We start from the raw sequence: 18,595 nt of genomic DNA on the forward strand, positions 1-18,595 counted from the left end.
CCATTGTATGTAGACTCAAACTGAAGTTATATGAAGGCAGAGCCCTTTAAGGCCCAACAAAATCCTGCATTTATGATTTTATGTCAGACGATTGCTTTTATTAGAGTCTTTTGCAAAACTTTTTATATGCCACTACGTCACCAGATCCAGAGAAGTGAAGAAGAGAGAGGAAAAGCTGAGGAAAGAGTAGCTGAGGGGAGGCTAGATTGAGAAAACTGAATAAAAAGAAATTGAGGAAAAGAAAGGAGGAGACCCTCTGGAAGGTTTATCTCTCAGGGGACTGGCTGGTCTTATTTCAGCTCCACTGTCAATATGAGACAACAGAGAAATAAAAAGTTGTTTCATGCACCCCCTCCTCCACCCGCCATAAGCTTTTCCCTCTGCTGTCGGCTTTGTCTGCAGACTCTGCTTGCTCTTTCTCTCCGTCTCTCTTAATCTCTCTTTATTTTGTTCCCTTCTTTCTCTGTATTTATGTTTAGGACTCTCCCAAGTCTCTCTCAATTGTGTTTTGGTCTCTGCACATTGGTATTAGAGTGTGAGCGGTGGCGCAAGGGACCAACGTACTTTTCTATAAACTTTGGGAAATATTATGAACGATATCTCCAAACCTCCCATTTCATGTATCTATCATATGAAAATGACTTTTAATAGCTTATTCGCGTTCTTGCTGAGAGTTAGATGAGAAGATCGATACCGGTCTCATGTCTGTATGCTAAATATGAAGCTACAGCTAGCAGATGGTTAGCTTAGCTTAGCACAAAGGCTGGAAAATGTTACTTAGACTTTCAGAGCTGTGAATTTTGTTACCTTTAAACAGAGCCAAGCTAGCTGTTTCCAATCTTTATGCTAAGCTAAGCTAAGCTAACTATTTTCTGGCTGCAGCTTCATATTTTCAGCCATGCAAGTGGTATCAATCCTCTCATCTAACTCTCAGCAATATGCGTGTTTCCCAAAATATCAAACTATTGCTTAAGTGGTTTAGGGATGCATAAAGAATGAACACAACTTAAAGGCCCCCTGCACTCAAAAACGTGTTTTTTCTTCTTGTTCCTACAAAGACAACATTGAGCAAACTGTGATCGTTTAACAACCACAAGACGCCAAAGGTCCTGTCATTGGTATTTTCCAACGGTCATATGTGTCGTTTTTGGAGTTATCAGCAATATTCCTGTTTAGTCATTTGGGAATGAGGACATGCTGGAAATGCCTCAGGATATTTTTAATGTTTGAGAAGGAGTAGAAGTGATTTTAAGGCTTTTAACAAGATAACAGAACCTGTATCAGGAGCACATTAATCGTCAAAGTACAGTGTTTTATGTACATCTGAAAACAGGCCTGGGGGGAATCTTTAAAATCTAAAGGAGAATGTCCACACAAAGAAAATGAAGCTAACTGCTGCCAGCACCATGTACTGTATTTATTCCAGCATGGTGTTGCATAACTTTACTGACTCACTTCTTCACCCTGTCATGCGGTTTCTGCCACATTTTCTCCATTTACGTTCATTTGTCCAACTAAACTAAACTACAATATGGTTATTTGAGGGTTGTCAAGGGTCACTTAGTGTGAAATTGTCCTCCCCTCCGAATGATGACATTCATGGGACACTGAACCTGCAGCAGTGTGTTACTTAAAGCTCAATGAAGATTATGCGGCTGTAAGAAAAGCATATCCTGAAGAGTCAGTTCTCTTTATTGTTCCTCTTTGGAGACTAGTGATGACTGATGACAAGGAAACTGAATGAACGGCCTGATTCAGCGCTTGCTGTGTGAGCCATCAGCCACTGGAAGCATGAGTCAGTGATATCTGAGGCCATGTCAAAAATGGTGGCATCCACGCTGAAATGCCACAAGAGACAAACGGCTGAGTCTGTCCATTTCAGCCAGCAGGTTTACAATATGGCACCAGGCAGCATTAGTCCCGTTGTCCCGAGTGCCATTTGTTGTTCACAGAGCAGCACTCTGTTTTCCTTTCTCTCAGTAGGAGATGGCCATTTTGAGTCCTCCCACATTCACAAGCACTTCTGGGTGGCCAGGAGGGTTTTGTTGTGGTTGAAAATGTTGATTCAATGTTGGACATAAGGCCAAGAAAACAAACAAGCTTTCAGATGGATCTGCTTTAATATTATTGTCGTCATTCTATATCACTGAAACCACCACACACACACACACACACACACACACACACACACACACAAACTTGATGACAGACATTGAGTTCAGACAAACCAAATCAGACCGTGAAAGCAAAGAAAATGTCTTGTGTGTATGACCTTCACCTGGCACAAGACAAAGGCCACAGAGAAAACAGTTGTGTGTATGTGTGTGTGCCTGTGTGTGTGGGTGTGTGTGGGTTGACTGCCACACTGTTAAAAATGTGTAAAAGCACAGAGGACTGAGCTGTGATGAAACAACCTTGAGCTCTATCACACAGCGAGACATCCAGCAATCAAAAAGTGACATCTGCTCTTAGATTCACTGCTATATATATATGTTTTTATATATAATGTTTTAAGGAGTAAAGGTCACCCAAGTCCTTGATAAACAAAATGATGATAGAACTACACGACAGAGATGAATTAAAGCGAGTTATATGTGGACATGTGTTGTAATTATTGTAATTCTCTGGTGTATCCACTCTCCCTCAACTCCTGCTTTTGCCTGCGTTGCTGATTTCCTGCCTTTTGATGACTCACAGAGCCGGTGCTCAGTTCTTACAGTTGTTACATTCAGCTATGAGTTGTACGTGTAGGTGGAAAGACTGATATTGACTGTGGAGTATGAAGGAGGAAGTGAGACTTTACATTACAGAAAAAGTGAAAGCTGAGAGTCTGAAAAACACACACACACGCACCCAAAAAAAAAGGGACCAGGTATACTGCCTTTTAATGATTTTGATGTAGCTCAGCTCTTTTTCCTCAGACCAGTTTATTACAGCATTGTGGAAGACAAACATATCCTTTGGGTGAATCTGCAGCTGAGCCAAAGAGTGCTGTGAAAGCCCAGCTAAGCAAAATGGATTCCTCATCTCTCTCTCTCTCTAAAAGTCGAGGTTGGCATCAATTTGCTCCACTTTCCCAAAATAAGCTACTAAATAACCCATTGGGACAGTTTCACTGGCACAGTATGAATCTACTCCCCAGCCACATTCATAACCACCTTTGAAAAAATATCCCGAACAAAAACTTTGCTTAAACAGCCCCCCCCCCCCCCAACACACACACACACACACACACACACACACACACACACACACACACACTCTCTCTCTCTCAATGCTATCTGTAGACAATAAATCTCAAATTCAGACCACAGAAAGCTTTTATGAAGAAGACTGGACGCCTTAAAAGTCCCCAGTCTGAGGCTTACTGGGGACACTGAGGTCACGTCCCTGCTGTTTTTTCTGAAGGCGGTAAAAAGATGCAGGAAGTTTGCAATCTGCATTGGCAGATATCTTATAGGCTGGTTCCAGTATCAAATTTTTTTTTTTTCGCATTCAATATATTTCAGACTGCAAATAAATAAATAGACAAATAAAAGGCTTATTATTTTCTTGGCAGAGTTGTCCAATGAAAATTATGCATCTTCAAATTTGGTGACTGGAGTAAAGAGTTAAATGTTCCTTTATTCTTCTTCTTTGGCCGAATAAACCATTTAAACCCTGTCAATTATCTGAAAATTGCACTGTCATGAATTTCTGGGGGGGAGCATGCAGTTATGATTTCAGTATTTTTCTAAAACCTTGTCCCAAGTGTGCATTTGTCCTAATTTGAATGCACTGGAATGATAAACAAGGCCCCGATATTCAATAACCCGGCGACTGCTTTCTGTTAATTAAATTTTATTTTGTGCTGGAAATGAAGCGTGAGAAATGCAGCAGCACCAGAGGTAACAGGGGTGACTGCTTATGACAAATAATTTGGTCCTACCAGAATCACCACAACACGTCAGACTGACTTTAAAGGGACAGTTCAAACTTTTTATCACAACTGAATATCCATGTAATAACAGATGGAAGTGAAAGTAACCCGTAGTATAGATATCATCTAACAGTCTCATTATATTCATAAAGAAATATATAAAACATCAAATATAAAACCTATTTTAATAGGAAGAGATGTTCATTTATCGTTCACCCTGACACCACATTCACAGTTTTGCATGATTTTTTAACTTCACCAGCAGTTTTCCAGTAAATTACAGAACAAACTGCCTTCTTGGCTCCGGTCATGGCTGCGAAAGCAGATCAGATTTTCACGGACTGACGTCAAAGCTGGACCGAGCTGAGCCGGGACTGAAGTTCTCACAGTTACTGCTGTCAGGACGTCTCCTCTGACAGGGGAGCTGTCAGCATTGCAAGGACCACACACACACACACACACACACACACACACACACACACACAGAAACAAACACCTGACCCAATTTTCAAGCTGCTGCACCATCCAGTAACAACAGCCAGAGAGACATCAACAGACAGCCAAGGAAACAAGTAGCATCAAAATCCTCTCTGTCCCCTCTTGGCAAACCTGTTCTACACCTCCCTCTTTTTTCCTTTTAATTCGCTTAATGCAGACAACTTTATTTTTCCTTGCCTTCCCTTGTGTTAATGCCTCCAAAGGCCTGTCCTCAATCCACTGGGAGAGAGATATTATGCCCAGACATTGACACAACCAACTGCAAAACAACCCACAAATCCAACTCTTAACCTCTTGACTTGAGCCAGTTCATCTTACAGCTCCAGCAGCCCAGAGAAGAGCCAACCCAGAGTTCCAAGTCTGGCCTTTAGTGCCAAAATTCAGACTCCGAACCGCCGACACGTCCTGACTCTCCACTTCCAATATCCTCACAGCCCTCAGGAGCACAGCACCAAGCCTCAGCTGCAGCCCTGACCGCCATCCCCCTACAAGACAACCGATCGGGCCCCATCAGCAGCTCCAGATGCCGCGCTGTGCCAGACAGGATTAGCTCACATCGGGCCAGAGGGGTTGCAGATCCTCCCTCTCCCTCCGCCCCACACCTTATCCTATTTGCCTTCCTCCTCTGCCTGCGCCTCTGATCCCCTGCCACCAACATAAACACCCACACACACACACACACACACACTCATGCATGCTCACTCAAAATTTTATTAATGAATAAACATTAGCATGCAAACTCTGCATGTGCAGGGATGTGTGCATCTGTGCATACAGTATATGTTTACATAGATGTGCTAATTGAATTAGATTGCATTAGAAGAGATGGACTGAAACTTTAACGATCCCTGAGGAGAAACAGGGCTGTTGGCAGTAATAACAGGATAGATGGGGGCTAGGAATAATATATGAAGAACGCACAGATCAAAGTGGTGCATGCACATGCAGAAAAAAATCAAAAATTACAAAATATGAATCTTTGAACAATCCTTTATCTCCTACCTGACGGACATGGAGAACTCTCCAGGGGCGCTCTCACTCTCTCTGACCAGAAAAGCCCCACATTCCCTGTGTCTGAGTCGACTTTCTGCCACACCGCGAGATATACGACCAGCAAACCAGCTAAAGGAAAGAAAGAAAATGTCATCACTGGTGTCACTTTGTTATCCATGTGAACTGTGTCATTCTGGGGTCGATGCAGCTACGACTGCTCACTTGAAGCTGTGAATTTGTTTGGATGTCTGACAACTCAAGATGTTTGTATTTTCAGTGGAAATGAAGAGGATTCAAAAGAAAAAGCAGCAGCAAATGTACAGATCAGTGCTGACAGAGAAAATAAAGGAGAAGTTGAGGGTGAAGGGGAAAAAGTAAAATTAGCACATTTGTCAAGTTATTTTTAAGCACGCTGCTAAATATGCACGCAAAACAAATCCCAAGACGCTGGATTTCAGTTGTCAGCTGTGGAGCGTAAGTAATAGTGTCTTTTTTTTTCTCATTAGCCTTGCTTAGTATAGCAGTTTGTTTTGATGCGAGGTTTGCATAAATGATGTTCTGCTTTCATGAACCTGTGCTCTGCAGCTACAGTCAGTTTGATGACTCAAGTGAGGAGAGAGCACATCTAATACGGAGGCCACGTCGTAAGGCACCCTCGTTTAAGGTCAACGGGTCAGAAGTCTGGATTTTTAATTCATGGCTCTTAGAAGAAATGTGGAGGAGGAAAAAAAAAACGCTCACAGACACACATCCCAAGTGACAACACATCACCCTACGGTACGCACAAACTTAAGTGGGCAATTCCAACTGGACCGCGCATCGCTGTTCATTAACGAGCCAGAGCCGCTTTAATGGCTGCGTTGTCAGTTTAGGGTTTTGTCACAGCAAAAAAGGAGAGCCCAGCTGGTGTATGACCATCTGATGGAGAAACAGGGTGTACCAGCAGCTTCACTGTAAACACACACACACACACGGCTGTATCATGTGTGATTACGTAAGGCAGCAAGTGAGTGTGTCCCTTTGGGTAGGCTGCCTTATGCCGGAGTGCAGATGTCCAAAGCAGAGCAGAAAACGCCCCCGAGCTGCACACACTCACTGATGAGCTGTTTAGATAGACCAGTGCTGGATGTGTGAAGTGTGTTCATGTGCTTTACAGATGAGTTGAAGATGTGTGTGTGTGTACCTTTATCACTCACTTAGGTTGTGGAGACCTAAGTCTGTTTTCACAGTTACATTGTGGGGACGGTCCTTCCTTATGGGGACAAAATGCAAGTCCCCGTAATGTAAATTTTAATGTAATTTTACAGTGATGACTTGAATTAAGATTAGGGTAAGGTTCCATTTAGGTTAGAGTAGGGGTTTATGGCTATGGTTAGGATAAGTCTCCAGGAAATGATTGTAAGTTTATGTAATGTCCTCAAAAGTGTGTGTGTGTGTGTGTGTGTGTGTGTGTGTGTGTGTGTGTGTGTGTGTGTGTGTACTTACGCATGTGGCCGCAGGTTGATGTAGTTTTTCGGCACAAAGCCTTTTCTGTTGTGGAGCTCAGCTGTGTACCAGTTAGGATCATCCTCCATGTTGGTGATCTAGGAACGAGCACACACACACACACACACACACACACACACACACACACAGATGAAATATGGCCCATAATGATGTTGACGCAGGCTATTACTATCGGGTGAAAGGCCACTTTCATTTCTCTGTGACTCGCTGTACATCAGTCTTCTCGCCAGGCCTCTTCTTCTATTATCCGGTACAGTGGCTTCCGTTCATTCATCTGTGTGTGAACCGATGGCCCCGGCTCACAACTTCCAAAGCGCACAAGATCATTGGCAAGTTCAAAATGCCGCACAAAGGCCCCGACGATTACATGGTTACACGATTACGCACACGGGGGCAAGCAAACACGTCTGACCTGAACTTCATTAACCTATCAATTTTGTCGCTGCATATAACTGAGCAGATGTGCTGAAGAAGAGCAGAAAGGTGGGCCAGGTGGCATTGAATTATTTTCTCTGATGGACAGTTGTTAGCTCAGGAACGCTGGGCTGATGTGGACAGGGGAGGACAGTCTATAAATGTGAGACACTGTCACCTGATATGCTCCAGTCTGACTGCTTTAATATTCACCTGTTTCATCTTTCTCATTGCTCTTGTTGCTCTCTTTTCTCTTCGCTTGTCATTTTTAATTTAGTATTCTAATCCAGCTGTGACTTTCCTTGTCATTTTGATATTTTAAGCAGTTGTTTTGTGTGCTCTACTTGCTTTGCACTGACATATTTTTAAAAAACCTGTATTTTCTTTATCTCTACCTGCAGAGCTGAGGTCCGGCACTTTTTTGCTGCTGTGTTTTATCAGTGAGATTCAAAAGAAACGTGTGCGGCTGAAACACAGCTATGATGGGAGAGCTCCTTTGGCAATGTTTCTCATCTGCCAAAAAGTTGTCATGTCCCCCTTTCTGCCTTGAGGAACTTCATTTCATGCACCATCTATTTTAATGGCTTCACTGTGCATTTGTACAAGCATTTTTAAATGTGTTGCAGGCTATGCAATGATTTACTGTTCACAGCATCAATCGTTGTCCAATCACAGAACTGAATCATCGGCCTTTAAATCAGCTGGCGGTTTCAATGTCAGCCAAACAACATTTTATTTGATTCGAACAACCCCATTGCTATATTTCAGGCACCTTAATGAAACACTTTGGACTGTCCAATATGTTTCCTCTTGTCTCTAATTATTTAATCAAACTGTGCCTCAGCCTCAGATAATTCATCACTCTGACTCTGTGACCCACACATGTTACATTTCCTCATCAAAATTTGAACTGAAACGCTCATGACACTCTCTCTCTCCGTGTCCTTTTTGATTTTGCGCCTTCGTTCCACTTTGCCCGAGGTGAATAACAAATACATTTACAGCTCTTTCATTTGCAACACAATCAGCCGCTCTTCTTCTTCTTCCTCTTCTTCTTCTTCTTCTTTGCTTCCAGTAAGACACTGAATCATCAGTGCTGCACTGTTTATTAGTTAAACAGTAAACTGGAGTCAAACAAAGGTTTAAACTTCCTGCATTATGGAAAAAAGATGATTGTTTTGTTCATGTTCTTGGGAAAGAACACAGTCTAAGTTAGTCTAAGCTCAGTGGAATGCATTAATCATTTCTTTCTTTCATCTCTGTGTGTATTTAGGATGTGTATGATTAGGATGTTTATCCACGACCACGACCACTGATTCAGCTGTGACTGTCAGACCATATCAATGGATTTCACAATTACATAATTAACCCTTAAAATAACAGCCTTACATGCGTCAACATTTCCGACTTGAGCATCTGCATTAGATTTTACATCTCTGAACAAAGCTCTGAATGAGGCTGAAGCAGGCCAGGTGATAGCCTGCACCTGCACGCCTCGATCAAAAAGACTGCCTGTTTCTGGGCTTTTGGGCTTTTGTCAAACCAGGAAGTGCAAACTAGCCCTCGAATGATGTTTTCTTAAACTGAAAATAGTAATCCATTCATTTCAGTGATTCAGATGTGTACTTGTTATAGCCGAGGAGACTGCCGGTTGTGAGATTGTGTTTAAAACTCGCCTGCGCGTACCACCTGGCTACTCCCTATGACTTCACTGGCTGCCAGTAACAGAGGGGTCCGTCACACGGTCCAAATTCAATTTCAGTCCCAGATTGTCACATTTATGTGTCGGGGTTGAAGGAACAAAAGAAACACGTTTTCCCGTGCTCCACTTTCGAGTCCCCCGTGTTAAACTTGGCCCCGCTGTCTTCCAGCTTTAAACAGAATGTCAGAGCAGCAGTTTTTTTTATTCAACAATGAAGCTATTTTTTATCATTTCATTATGAGTCCACACTGCTCAGCCTGATTGATCCCTTTCCATACAGCTACAACACAACAGGACATCAGCAAAACAATGTAGGCCACTAGAATAATACACAAAAATCTTCCTGCCTTTGTCCATACTGCCAACAAGGTGTGAAAAGCACCTAAAGAAAGCATTTTAGAAAGAAATGGGGGCTTTAACACAGTAAAAGAAGAATAAATTAGCAACAGTAAGAAGTGACAGGAAGTATCTAGATTTTTTTTTCTTCTTGTTTAAATGATGGACATTTTGCATGATGCTTTAGAAGTTGTTGTGGTATTGTAAAGCTCAGGCCATCTGGTGCTGCAAGCCGGACTGAACAAATGTGAAAAATTATTTAAAGGTATTGTTTGACCCACGCCTGAACCGGAGCTGTTTGGCTGAGACCAGACGGCAGTTTATCCCAGTGGGAAAAAGAAAAAGTGGCACATTAGCTGAGCAGTGTTTTAAGTGTAAGTCCCATTTCAGTGACAGTTAATGCATCGCTGAGGCCATAAAGCATGAGTTCACTTTGATACTGTTGACCTCGCCATCAACATAAGAACAGTATTACGGCGCAATCTGCCGACTGAAGCCAACAGCTAATTTCATTGTGATTTACAGGTAGATTTAAAAGACTTTACCAAGTGATATCTGCACAGAAATCCCTCAGCGAACAGAGTCACCTTTATTTACTGTAACAACGCACTGACATGGCAGCAAAACTAAATGCCATCTCATTTTGGCTGCGTCATACGTTGACACCCCGAGAAAATGACTTTGCAGACAGCAGAAATGAGAAGCTGCTTTATTCATGTGTCGTCTAATATTGGAACAGAGTCTGTCTGGGATGAATAATATACCAGCCCACTGCATACAATTAAAGGTAAATTCCACCCTCAGGCATTATTATCCTGTTCGGCATAATCAAATACATGTCATGGGGTTTTTTCTTTTCCTCCACCCGCCTCATCTACCTCTACCGTGAGTGATTTCCAGCATTTCCCAGAATGCCTTTCATAAACCCAACAGAGAACAGGCTCAGGATAGTAATGTATGGTCTGCACAAGTGGCCGTAGCAATATCATAATGAGGGCATAGCGGTTTTCCCAGTCAAGAAAAAGTTAGAGCTGCTGCTCAAATGAAATTTGTCCTGCAGCAGAATTGCACTCTGGTCTATTTAGGCTTATACCAGTGGAGAAATTGATCTTGCTGTGTCTTCTACCATAAATTGGTCCATGTGCTGTAAGACCATCAGACAGCTGGTGCCATAGCCTAAGTCCAGAGAGAATCTCTTGCTCTTTAAATCTGAGGTTTAATGCTGATGTCTTAGAGGGACAATTTTCTACAACAGTAATTCCCAGCTGTGCAGGAACTATCTCAGGACTGCACTCGGTTTGTTATCTGTCAGGAAAATACAGCAGCTGTAGCTTTAAGAAAAGGTTTATTTTGCATCCTGTGGTGAAAATTTGACTAGTTTAGTTTGCCATTCTGGAAAAAAAGTTATATAAGAGCATAGTTTAGCATAAAGGCTCAAAAAAGGGGGAAATGACTAGCCTGAAGTTTAAAGATGTCAATTCACTGTTTTATGGGTTTATTAATTATTTCTTAAGGACCAGCAACTCCAGCAAGTTACTGTTCTGAGCCACATAATATACCATCCCAAGTCATTCAACAAATGAGATATGACGTGCTAATTAGTGAGCTTTAAACATGCTAGTGGGTGGGTTTTGTTAGCTTTTGATAGCCCTTCTGCTAAGCTAAGCGGACTGGCTGCTGGCGCTAACTCCATACAGTATTTACAGTAAGACCATTAGAGTTCTATCAATCTTCTCATCAGCAAAAAATAAAAAATAAATAAATAAAAGCTCGAGCAGTTCCTTTAAGGTAGCACTCTTTTTGCCACAGGGTGCAGCACAAACACTTTTAAAGCTGTGGAAGTTTAAATAAGATAATCCTGCACCTCTTTTCAGCAGCCAATCAAAAATGTTTCAGCGTTCCTAATATCCAACACGAGCTGAAGCTGTCAAGGCAACAATGGCAGCACCTGGAAACAAAGTGTCAAGAGCTGGAGACGCCAAAGTTATAATTGTTGTAACTATTACAGCGGAGGCAGAGAGAAAGAAGGATAGAGGAGAGGGGTGGTTGATCTGTTGGTCCACTACTCTGTTCTGGTCTGTAAGTACGGCTCGTGTGTGAGACCTGTGCTATGTTTGTGTATAGATAGATAGATAGATCTTACCTTGAGCATGTCTCCCTTGTTGAAACTGAGTTCATCGCCCTCTGTGGCACGAAACGTATAAAGTGCCACAGCTTCCATGCCGAAATCTCCCAACACACACACTCACTCACACACACACACACACACACACTCTGGGACCCCCACTAAAGCCCCTGGTACAGGGGAAGGGGGGGGGGGGGGTACACAGAGGGAGAAATGGGAAAAGAAAGAAAGAGATATAGGAAGAGGATGCGATGAAATAACAGATGGGAAGAGAAGAAGAGGAGCAAGAGAGGAGAGGTCTCGTCAGTCCGCTGAGCCAGAGAGCACGAGAGAGAGTCAGAGCAGAGGATGTGAGAGAGAGAGTGAGCTCGGCGAGGGGAAAAACACGACTGGCTGCTGCTCGGCAACACACTAACATGAGTAAAGCTCAGAGAGAGAGAGAGAGAGAGAGAGAGAGAGAGAGAGAGAGAGAGAGAGAGAGAGAGAGAAACAGCAAGTAGGGGCGAGCGGAGTGGGAGGCACTTCCTGTGTATATATTTGTCTCACACAGTTGGTGTGGCTTCTGTGGGTTTGCTGTGTGTGTGTGTGTGTGTCTGTGTGTGTGTGTGTGTGTGTGTGTGTGTGTGAGAGAGAGAGAGAGAGAGAGAGAGAGAGAGAGAGCTGCTCTGATCACTTGCCTGTATGTGCATGTGTGTCTCTGTGTGGCTTGTCGTTACACTTCTGTCATCGTGTGAACCTGCCTTAGTTTTACACCTTCGGAGTGAGAAGTGATCTCATGTTTGCTGTGTTAGAAAGGTCAGGATAAAGTGAGAAGGAAGCAAATGATTCAACCCAAAATGAAAACATTTCGATGATTTCTTGGCATTCAGGAAACACCAGTGATGGCTTTGAGTTCATGTGAGGCAGCTGTGGGGCCAGCACCTACAACAAAGGCTTGATTTCCCCTTTGTTAAACTGCCATGTCCTTTTTCCACTCCCCTGCCTTTAATTACATGCTGCATTACAATTCTGCCATCGCTTCTGTTGCATTCAAGATGCGTGCATACTGGAACAGTGACAGAGACCAATCACAAACTCCATAAATCAGAGTTTAGTGTCACTTATTTTTCTCAGATGTTGTGAGTTAGCCCAAAAAGTCACTGACTCTTGCTCTGATTGCTGCAGAATTTTGCATAAATGGGCGCATCGGTGCTCACATAACATATAATACTTCACAAGGTTTGTTATTCTCTAACTAACAAACTTCAGCTCTTATTTATGAGGTCGAAGTTTTCCAAACTGCAGACTGAGGCCACAAGCTGTCACAGGATGAGGAAGCATTCGCCCTTTTGCCTCGTCAAAAACAGTCTGTCTGTAACTGTTCCGAACAGTACTTAAATATATATATATATATATTCTTGGGACTCTAAAGAACTATTTCCCTTTGATTTTCATTGATTTAGCCTGCTACATATGTGAGAAAGAGAGACGAGAAAAATGAACAGAACTTAATAGATTAAGACTAAGCAGAAGGGCAGGAAAACATGGACGGACTGTGGTTTCAATAGCATGACCTGTCCAGGAAATCCCCAGTCAGCTGGTCACTTGAGTCAGCCATGAGAAGAGGGACAGCAGGAGGAAGGGAGAAGGGCTGGATGTGTGGTGATGGAAGAATAGAAGAGGAAGAGGAGGAGAGGAAGTGGAACTGCCTTTCAGCTCAGGGGCCAAAGCACACTCTCGTCCTTTACTTTTTCCCTTTTGCTCTACGTGTGATGATTTCCCATAGGTTCCTACACATGTCAACCTGTATGGCACCTCAGCTGGGAGGGAGCTCACTGCAGATAGTCGTATATTTTGTGTATGCAGGTGAACAGGAACGTTACACCGGAATAAATGCAAATCTATTTCATTTCAGCATCAACGCTGTGTTTTCTGAAAATTCAACGCGACCTCTACAGGTGGGCATGCACCTGTTCTGATGCATTTCATTTCAGTCTGTGAACGTGTGCTAACTGGTCATTGCTGCGGTGTTTCTGTGTGGCACTTCCCATCCTCACTCGCCAAACAAGCGGTGTAGGCGGCACTTTTGTTCTTTCTTTGGATTTAGTTTCTTTGGATTTTCTGTAGGTGGTTCTGTTCTTTGTCTGCTCAGCCACGGCAGCGTTCACTGCTCAAACCCTTTTCTTCAGTTTGATTCCCTCAACTGATGCAATTACATCACTTCCTGTGTCCATTTCTAGCCAAGACAGCACCGGATGTTTTAAACAGTAAGTGTAAACACTTTCATGAAGCAGCTTTATCGTCATTGCTGATATTGCTGATTTTTTTTTCTGCTTCAAAGTCTTCTCGTGAGCTTTTGTGTGACATGTTTTACTGGCATGCCGTTGTCTGTATTAACACAATTCAGTGGCCTACAGTTGTGATGCGTCTGTGTATCCCACAGCACATCTACTATGCAAGCTAGTGTTTTTCTGCCTGAGTGACGCTAACATTTCATCCTGTCAAGGTCACTGATGCAGAGGGCATAAAATAGCTGGTGAACAGGTTTGTGTGTGTGTGTGTGTGTGTGTGTGTGTGTGTGTGTGTGTGTCTGCGTGCGTGCGCATGCGTCAGCGGAAGCAAGTGGGCAACGGCGGAAAAGCAGGTGGGCACAAAGTCTCTCAACTTCCCTTCAAAGAAAATGACAATACTTCCCTCCGTCTGCTTGGTCTGAAGGCCCAGTTCGTGTCTCATTAGTTTGTCCTCACTTTTGTTTCTTCTCTGTTACCACGCTCAGAAAAAATGTCCGTCGTCTCAGTCCACTGATTCCCTTCCTCTCTCATATCCCCTCCTTACATCACATCGGCCCCTGGAAACTTTTTTCTCTCCCATTTCTCTCTTTGTCTTCCCCTTTCCTCCCCCCTTATCTAACTGGTTTTGCGAGGAAATCAGATTTAAAGCATGCACACGTCTACCTCGTCCCCACTGCCATGCGTATATTAAATAGCAGGCAACAGTGTCGTGCTCAGGCTGTCTGAGGGGCAGAGGTAGGAAACATCAAAAGGACTGTGTGCGGTGGGACATCAGCACACAAAGTCATGATGCATTTCTAGTGAAACGGATCCAAATTCTGGTCAAGATTGAAACAGTTTTCTCGTGTGACTTGATTTGAATGATAACGACTCCACCTCTATAATAAAAACACAGAGGACTACTGTAATAACTGTTTATCCATTTAGAGGCACAAAGGCACTTTTTTCTCCAAAGGAAGGGCACACTAGAGGGCACTGTGACACATTTTCTTGCACACTGGACCACCATAAAGGCCACTTTATTGTGTTTTAGCTTTGATAGGAGCATTCACGAGGACACCTTGTAGCCTTTTTTTTGTTTGTTTGTTTTTTTTGTTTTAATGGATGCACCAGCGAAGGCGATTGCCCACTAGTGGTCAGCATAGTGCAAGTTGTCTTAAAGGAGTTCTGAGAGTTCAGTGACAAACTTTTGGATTTCTTCTCATGCTGAGCAGACGAAGCAGTCATATTTCTGCTGCCCGGTGAAATATTTCATCACTGGGTCAACATAATGAGCTGAAAAGTAGGGGTCGTTAATTTTAAAAATTGAAAAACTGGTGCACTGCATAGCGGAGAAACCCACAGATGATGCTAAATTGTTGAATGTGTACAGGCCCACTGTTGTGCCCACTCTTGCAAACTTTAGTGGCACATAAAAAAATGATTACTCTCAGCATGTCTTTATTAGCCTTTTTTTGCGTGTGGAAACACACACACACACACACACACAAAAGTTTTTACTTCTAGCATTTACATTAAAGACAAAAATGAGTGTTTGACTGAATGATTGCCTGAGAGTCCCTGAGTTATGCATTTCCAGGTGTCATTTTGTTTGTTTTGCATGATCGGTTGCAAGGATAGGAAACTGAAACATTCATTCACCGATTGTTGGTCGTTGGTAACTTAAAGGTTGAAGTTAAACTCAGAGGTGAGCTCATCAGGTGGGCTATGCATTCTTCAAAGGAGTGAATGTCAACTGTTAAAGCGCTTTTTTTCCTTCTTGCTCACCTTCTGCAGTTAGAACTTGCACCAGCCCCGAGCGAGCATAATACCATTTGCATGTGTGAAAAGATTTAGCTAATAATCTGGCAGAAGTGGCAGGTATTATACATTATCCTGTTTCATGCTTTCCATCTTCCTCTGCCTTTTTGCTGATTTCTGCTCCGTCTGGAACCATGTGTTCCACTGCAGGCCAAAAGACTGAATCCCGCCAGTCTTTTCCCTTTTCCACATTACATAACTTTGTAGGTTTTGAAACTTATGCACCAGTTATTCATGCAGCGATCAGGGCTCTTTGTACATTTGTAAATTTCACACATGCTGTTGAAATAATATTGTAATTGATATGACTCACATGTGTCGCTGCCTTTGTAACTGTGGCTTACTGCAGAAGGTGCCTGATGAGCTGATGTGTGACACATAACACTCAATTATATAATGTGGATGTGATATGGCAAACACTATGAGCTTCACCAGATTGGTGTTCACTGTAGGACGACTTTATTCTCATGTGTTTCTGTTATTTTGACCATATGGATTCATTGATTAAAGTCTGAAGAAGTGAGTAGTAGAGAGTAGAGAGTAGCAGTTTTACTCATTCAAACATGGCACAGAGTGGTTTTCTCACCAGTCACACAAGTGTCCTCGAAAAGCGGTTTGCTCCTGTCCACTTGTGGGATCTATCAAGGTTTCTTTTCTTAGCAGATTTAAAAAATGTTAAGGAATAAATTATAGTGAGGGCTTGGCCAACATAAAGAGAAATGGAGGTTAGGATGTTTATGTAATACAATCAGTGATAAAAATAATACCTAAATATCTAAAATATAATATATTTCACACTACTGGTCTGATGCAGATGAGACTACACTTGGTGTTTTATGCTGCTTAACTCAATGATTACACTCAGTGTGACCAGGTATAACCTTGGTCATGCATGACACCAAAGGGTGCAGCAGGGAAAGCTAAGGACCCGATGAGTCTCTAATGGGGTATGAGTATTGTGAATGGGGGTAATTATATGAATGTAGTCAGGCTGTGCTGTTTAATGGTAATTAGCCTTAATGACTTTTTAAATAAAGGGCCACCAGTGCTAATTGCGTATTAAAGGACACACATGGCTGCAAGGGTTCAGTTAAAAGGACCTCTGAAGTTGCCTTCACATTTCAATAAAACCCTCTCATCAACCAGTCTTATAATTAAAAAGTAGATCTCTCCTGACCTCTATTGGTTGAAAACGGATCTGCAGGGGAATGATGTGACCTGATCTGCAGCAGGTGACCACACATATATGACATGCCAAAATGTGAACGCAATTTCAAATAATTTGCCCTCAATGGAATAGCACAGTCCAGGCTTGCACCATGGGCTTGATAATGCACTGAGGCAAACATGGTACCACTCAGGCAGACATGATTAGAGAGCGCTAACTATGAAACAAGGTGATATCAAGCATTGGGAAATGCTCTTATATGTCAAGGTGATTTTTTTTTTTGTTTGTTTGTTTTACATGCTGTTTGCAAAATAATTTCTTGAATCAGAGATCAGACGCAGCCCTGAACCACAACGCCTTCCTCCTGTCACCTCTAGTGTTGTCGTACAAATCAGCTTTGGGATGTAATCCTCCTCTGAACAGGATCATATCTGAGCTAAATATTGACTGTTCTTGAATGTTTCAGGACTTCTGTTTTTCATGTGGAAGCTGTTAATTCTGCTGTGATGAGTCATCAAGTTAGCTGATAATCAGTAACCACAAAGTAGAACTTCTCCTTCTTCCTGGAAGTAAGTGACAGATTTTCATAGTCTCATCAACTTCATGCTGAGATGCGGAGTGTAATATAATTGCTTTTCTAGCATCTAGACTTGCAAATGTCAGCTCTATTCTATTTCAAGCAATAAAACTACTGTGGCTGATAACAGAAAGGTATTGTTTAAACAGCCTGTTCGCACCAGGATCTTTGTTTTTTTTTTTTCTCTCTCTCTTTGTCTCACACGGAGACCAATAAACACACCTAAATCAGCTTGGCTTTGGCTTATCCTGTGCTCTGAACACAGCACAGAGAGTGAAGCTCAAGTCAGATACTCTATATAAAGACGGAAAGGCTGAAAGAAGAAAAAGACCAAAATAAAATGTCACTGCCAGCCAGGAGATACAGCATATTAATAGTACGCCAAAAAACTGCTTCCAAAATCCACTTTGGCTGTCTGCACATAGTTCAGGTGTTGGCAGCGTTTCTGTCTGAGCTGGCAGAGATGTAAATCTGTGACATTTTGATCCCTACCTCTATTTTTAACCGCCGCACTCTCCGTCTACACATGCAGTTGCCTATTCATAGCTCACTGTACACTTTTCAGGGAACCTTTCTTGTCTATTCATAGAACCAGATTTGAATACACAACCGTGGGTTATGCATGTATGTCTGAAATGTGTAAGGACTGTGTCCCCTCCCGGCTGCACACACACACAGTGGAAAACTCAAAGTGATGGAATGCTGTCCTGCAATGTTTGTGCGTGTTACAGGTGTGTCAGCCCTCTCTCTCACACACGGCTACCCTTTGCATTGACAAATCATGACATGCACTTGCTTGTGTAATAAGCCTGTTTTATTCTGTGTAGCTGATACAAGCATTTCTGTAAAAAGGACGGAATTAAGGAGAGTTTCCTGAGAAGAACCTGATTTACCTGAGAGGTCTGTTCACTCACTAGACACAGGAACCACGTTTTAAAGCAGGATTATGCTTCCACTTTTGCACTCCAGAGGCAGACACTGTTAAGCAGCCCTGTGACATCCTATAGTTGTACTCTCCCAGCAGTAAGGCCCTCTGGATTGCACGCCATTCCTCTGAAAACTTGGATGAAATATTTAATCTTTATGATGTGACTCTGTATGGCACTCTGAGAGGCCATGCCTGTTCGTGTAACGCTGCCTTAATGACTTGTTGGGATGACTATAGTTTTCACTGGGGAGTGAAGGGGCTCTCTGTACCCCTGGCGAGTCAAGCCGCCTTGGTCACACCCTTCCCAACTCGCCCCCCCACCTCCCACTCTGCCCGCCATGTTCTGGAGGAGGAGATAC

The 18,595-nt window shown here is 42.7% G+C and overlaps 1 protein-coding gene across 1 annotated transcript in view; it reads right to left on the bottom strand.

Moving 5' to 3' along the window:
* Positions 1 to 11,915, bottom strand: part of grapa (GRB2 related adaptor protein a) — a 28,022-nt gene extending 16,107 nt beyond the window's left edge. Inside the window, exons 1-3 of the mRNA XM_076752400.1 lie at positions 11,512 to 11,915; positions 6,896 to 6,993; positions 5,420 to 5,539 (exon numbers count right to left, since the gene is read on the bottom strand). Coding sequence (XP_076608515.1) covers positions 5,420 to 5,539; positions 6,896 to 6,993; positions 11,512 to 11,589 — 296 coding nt within the window. The 5' untranslated portion in view covers positions 11,590 to 11,915. The remainder of the gene's footprint in view (positions 1 to 5,419; positions 5,540 to 6,895; positions 6,994 to 11,511) is intronic.
* Positions 11,916 to 18,595: the final 6,680 nt, after the last annotated feature.

Source organism: Chaetodon auriga, chromosome 16 (genome assembly GCF_051107435.1).
Source record: "Chaetodon auriga isolate fChaAug3 chromosome 16, fChaAug3.hap1, whole genome shotgun sequence".
NCBI classification, from domain to species: domain Eukaryota; kingdom Metazoa; phylum Chordata; class Actinopteri; order Chaetodontiformes; family Chaetodontidae; genus Chaetodon; species Chaetodon auriga.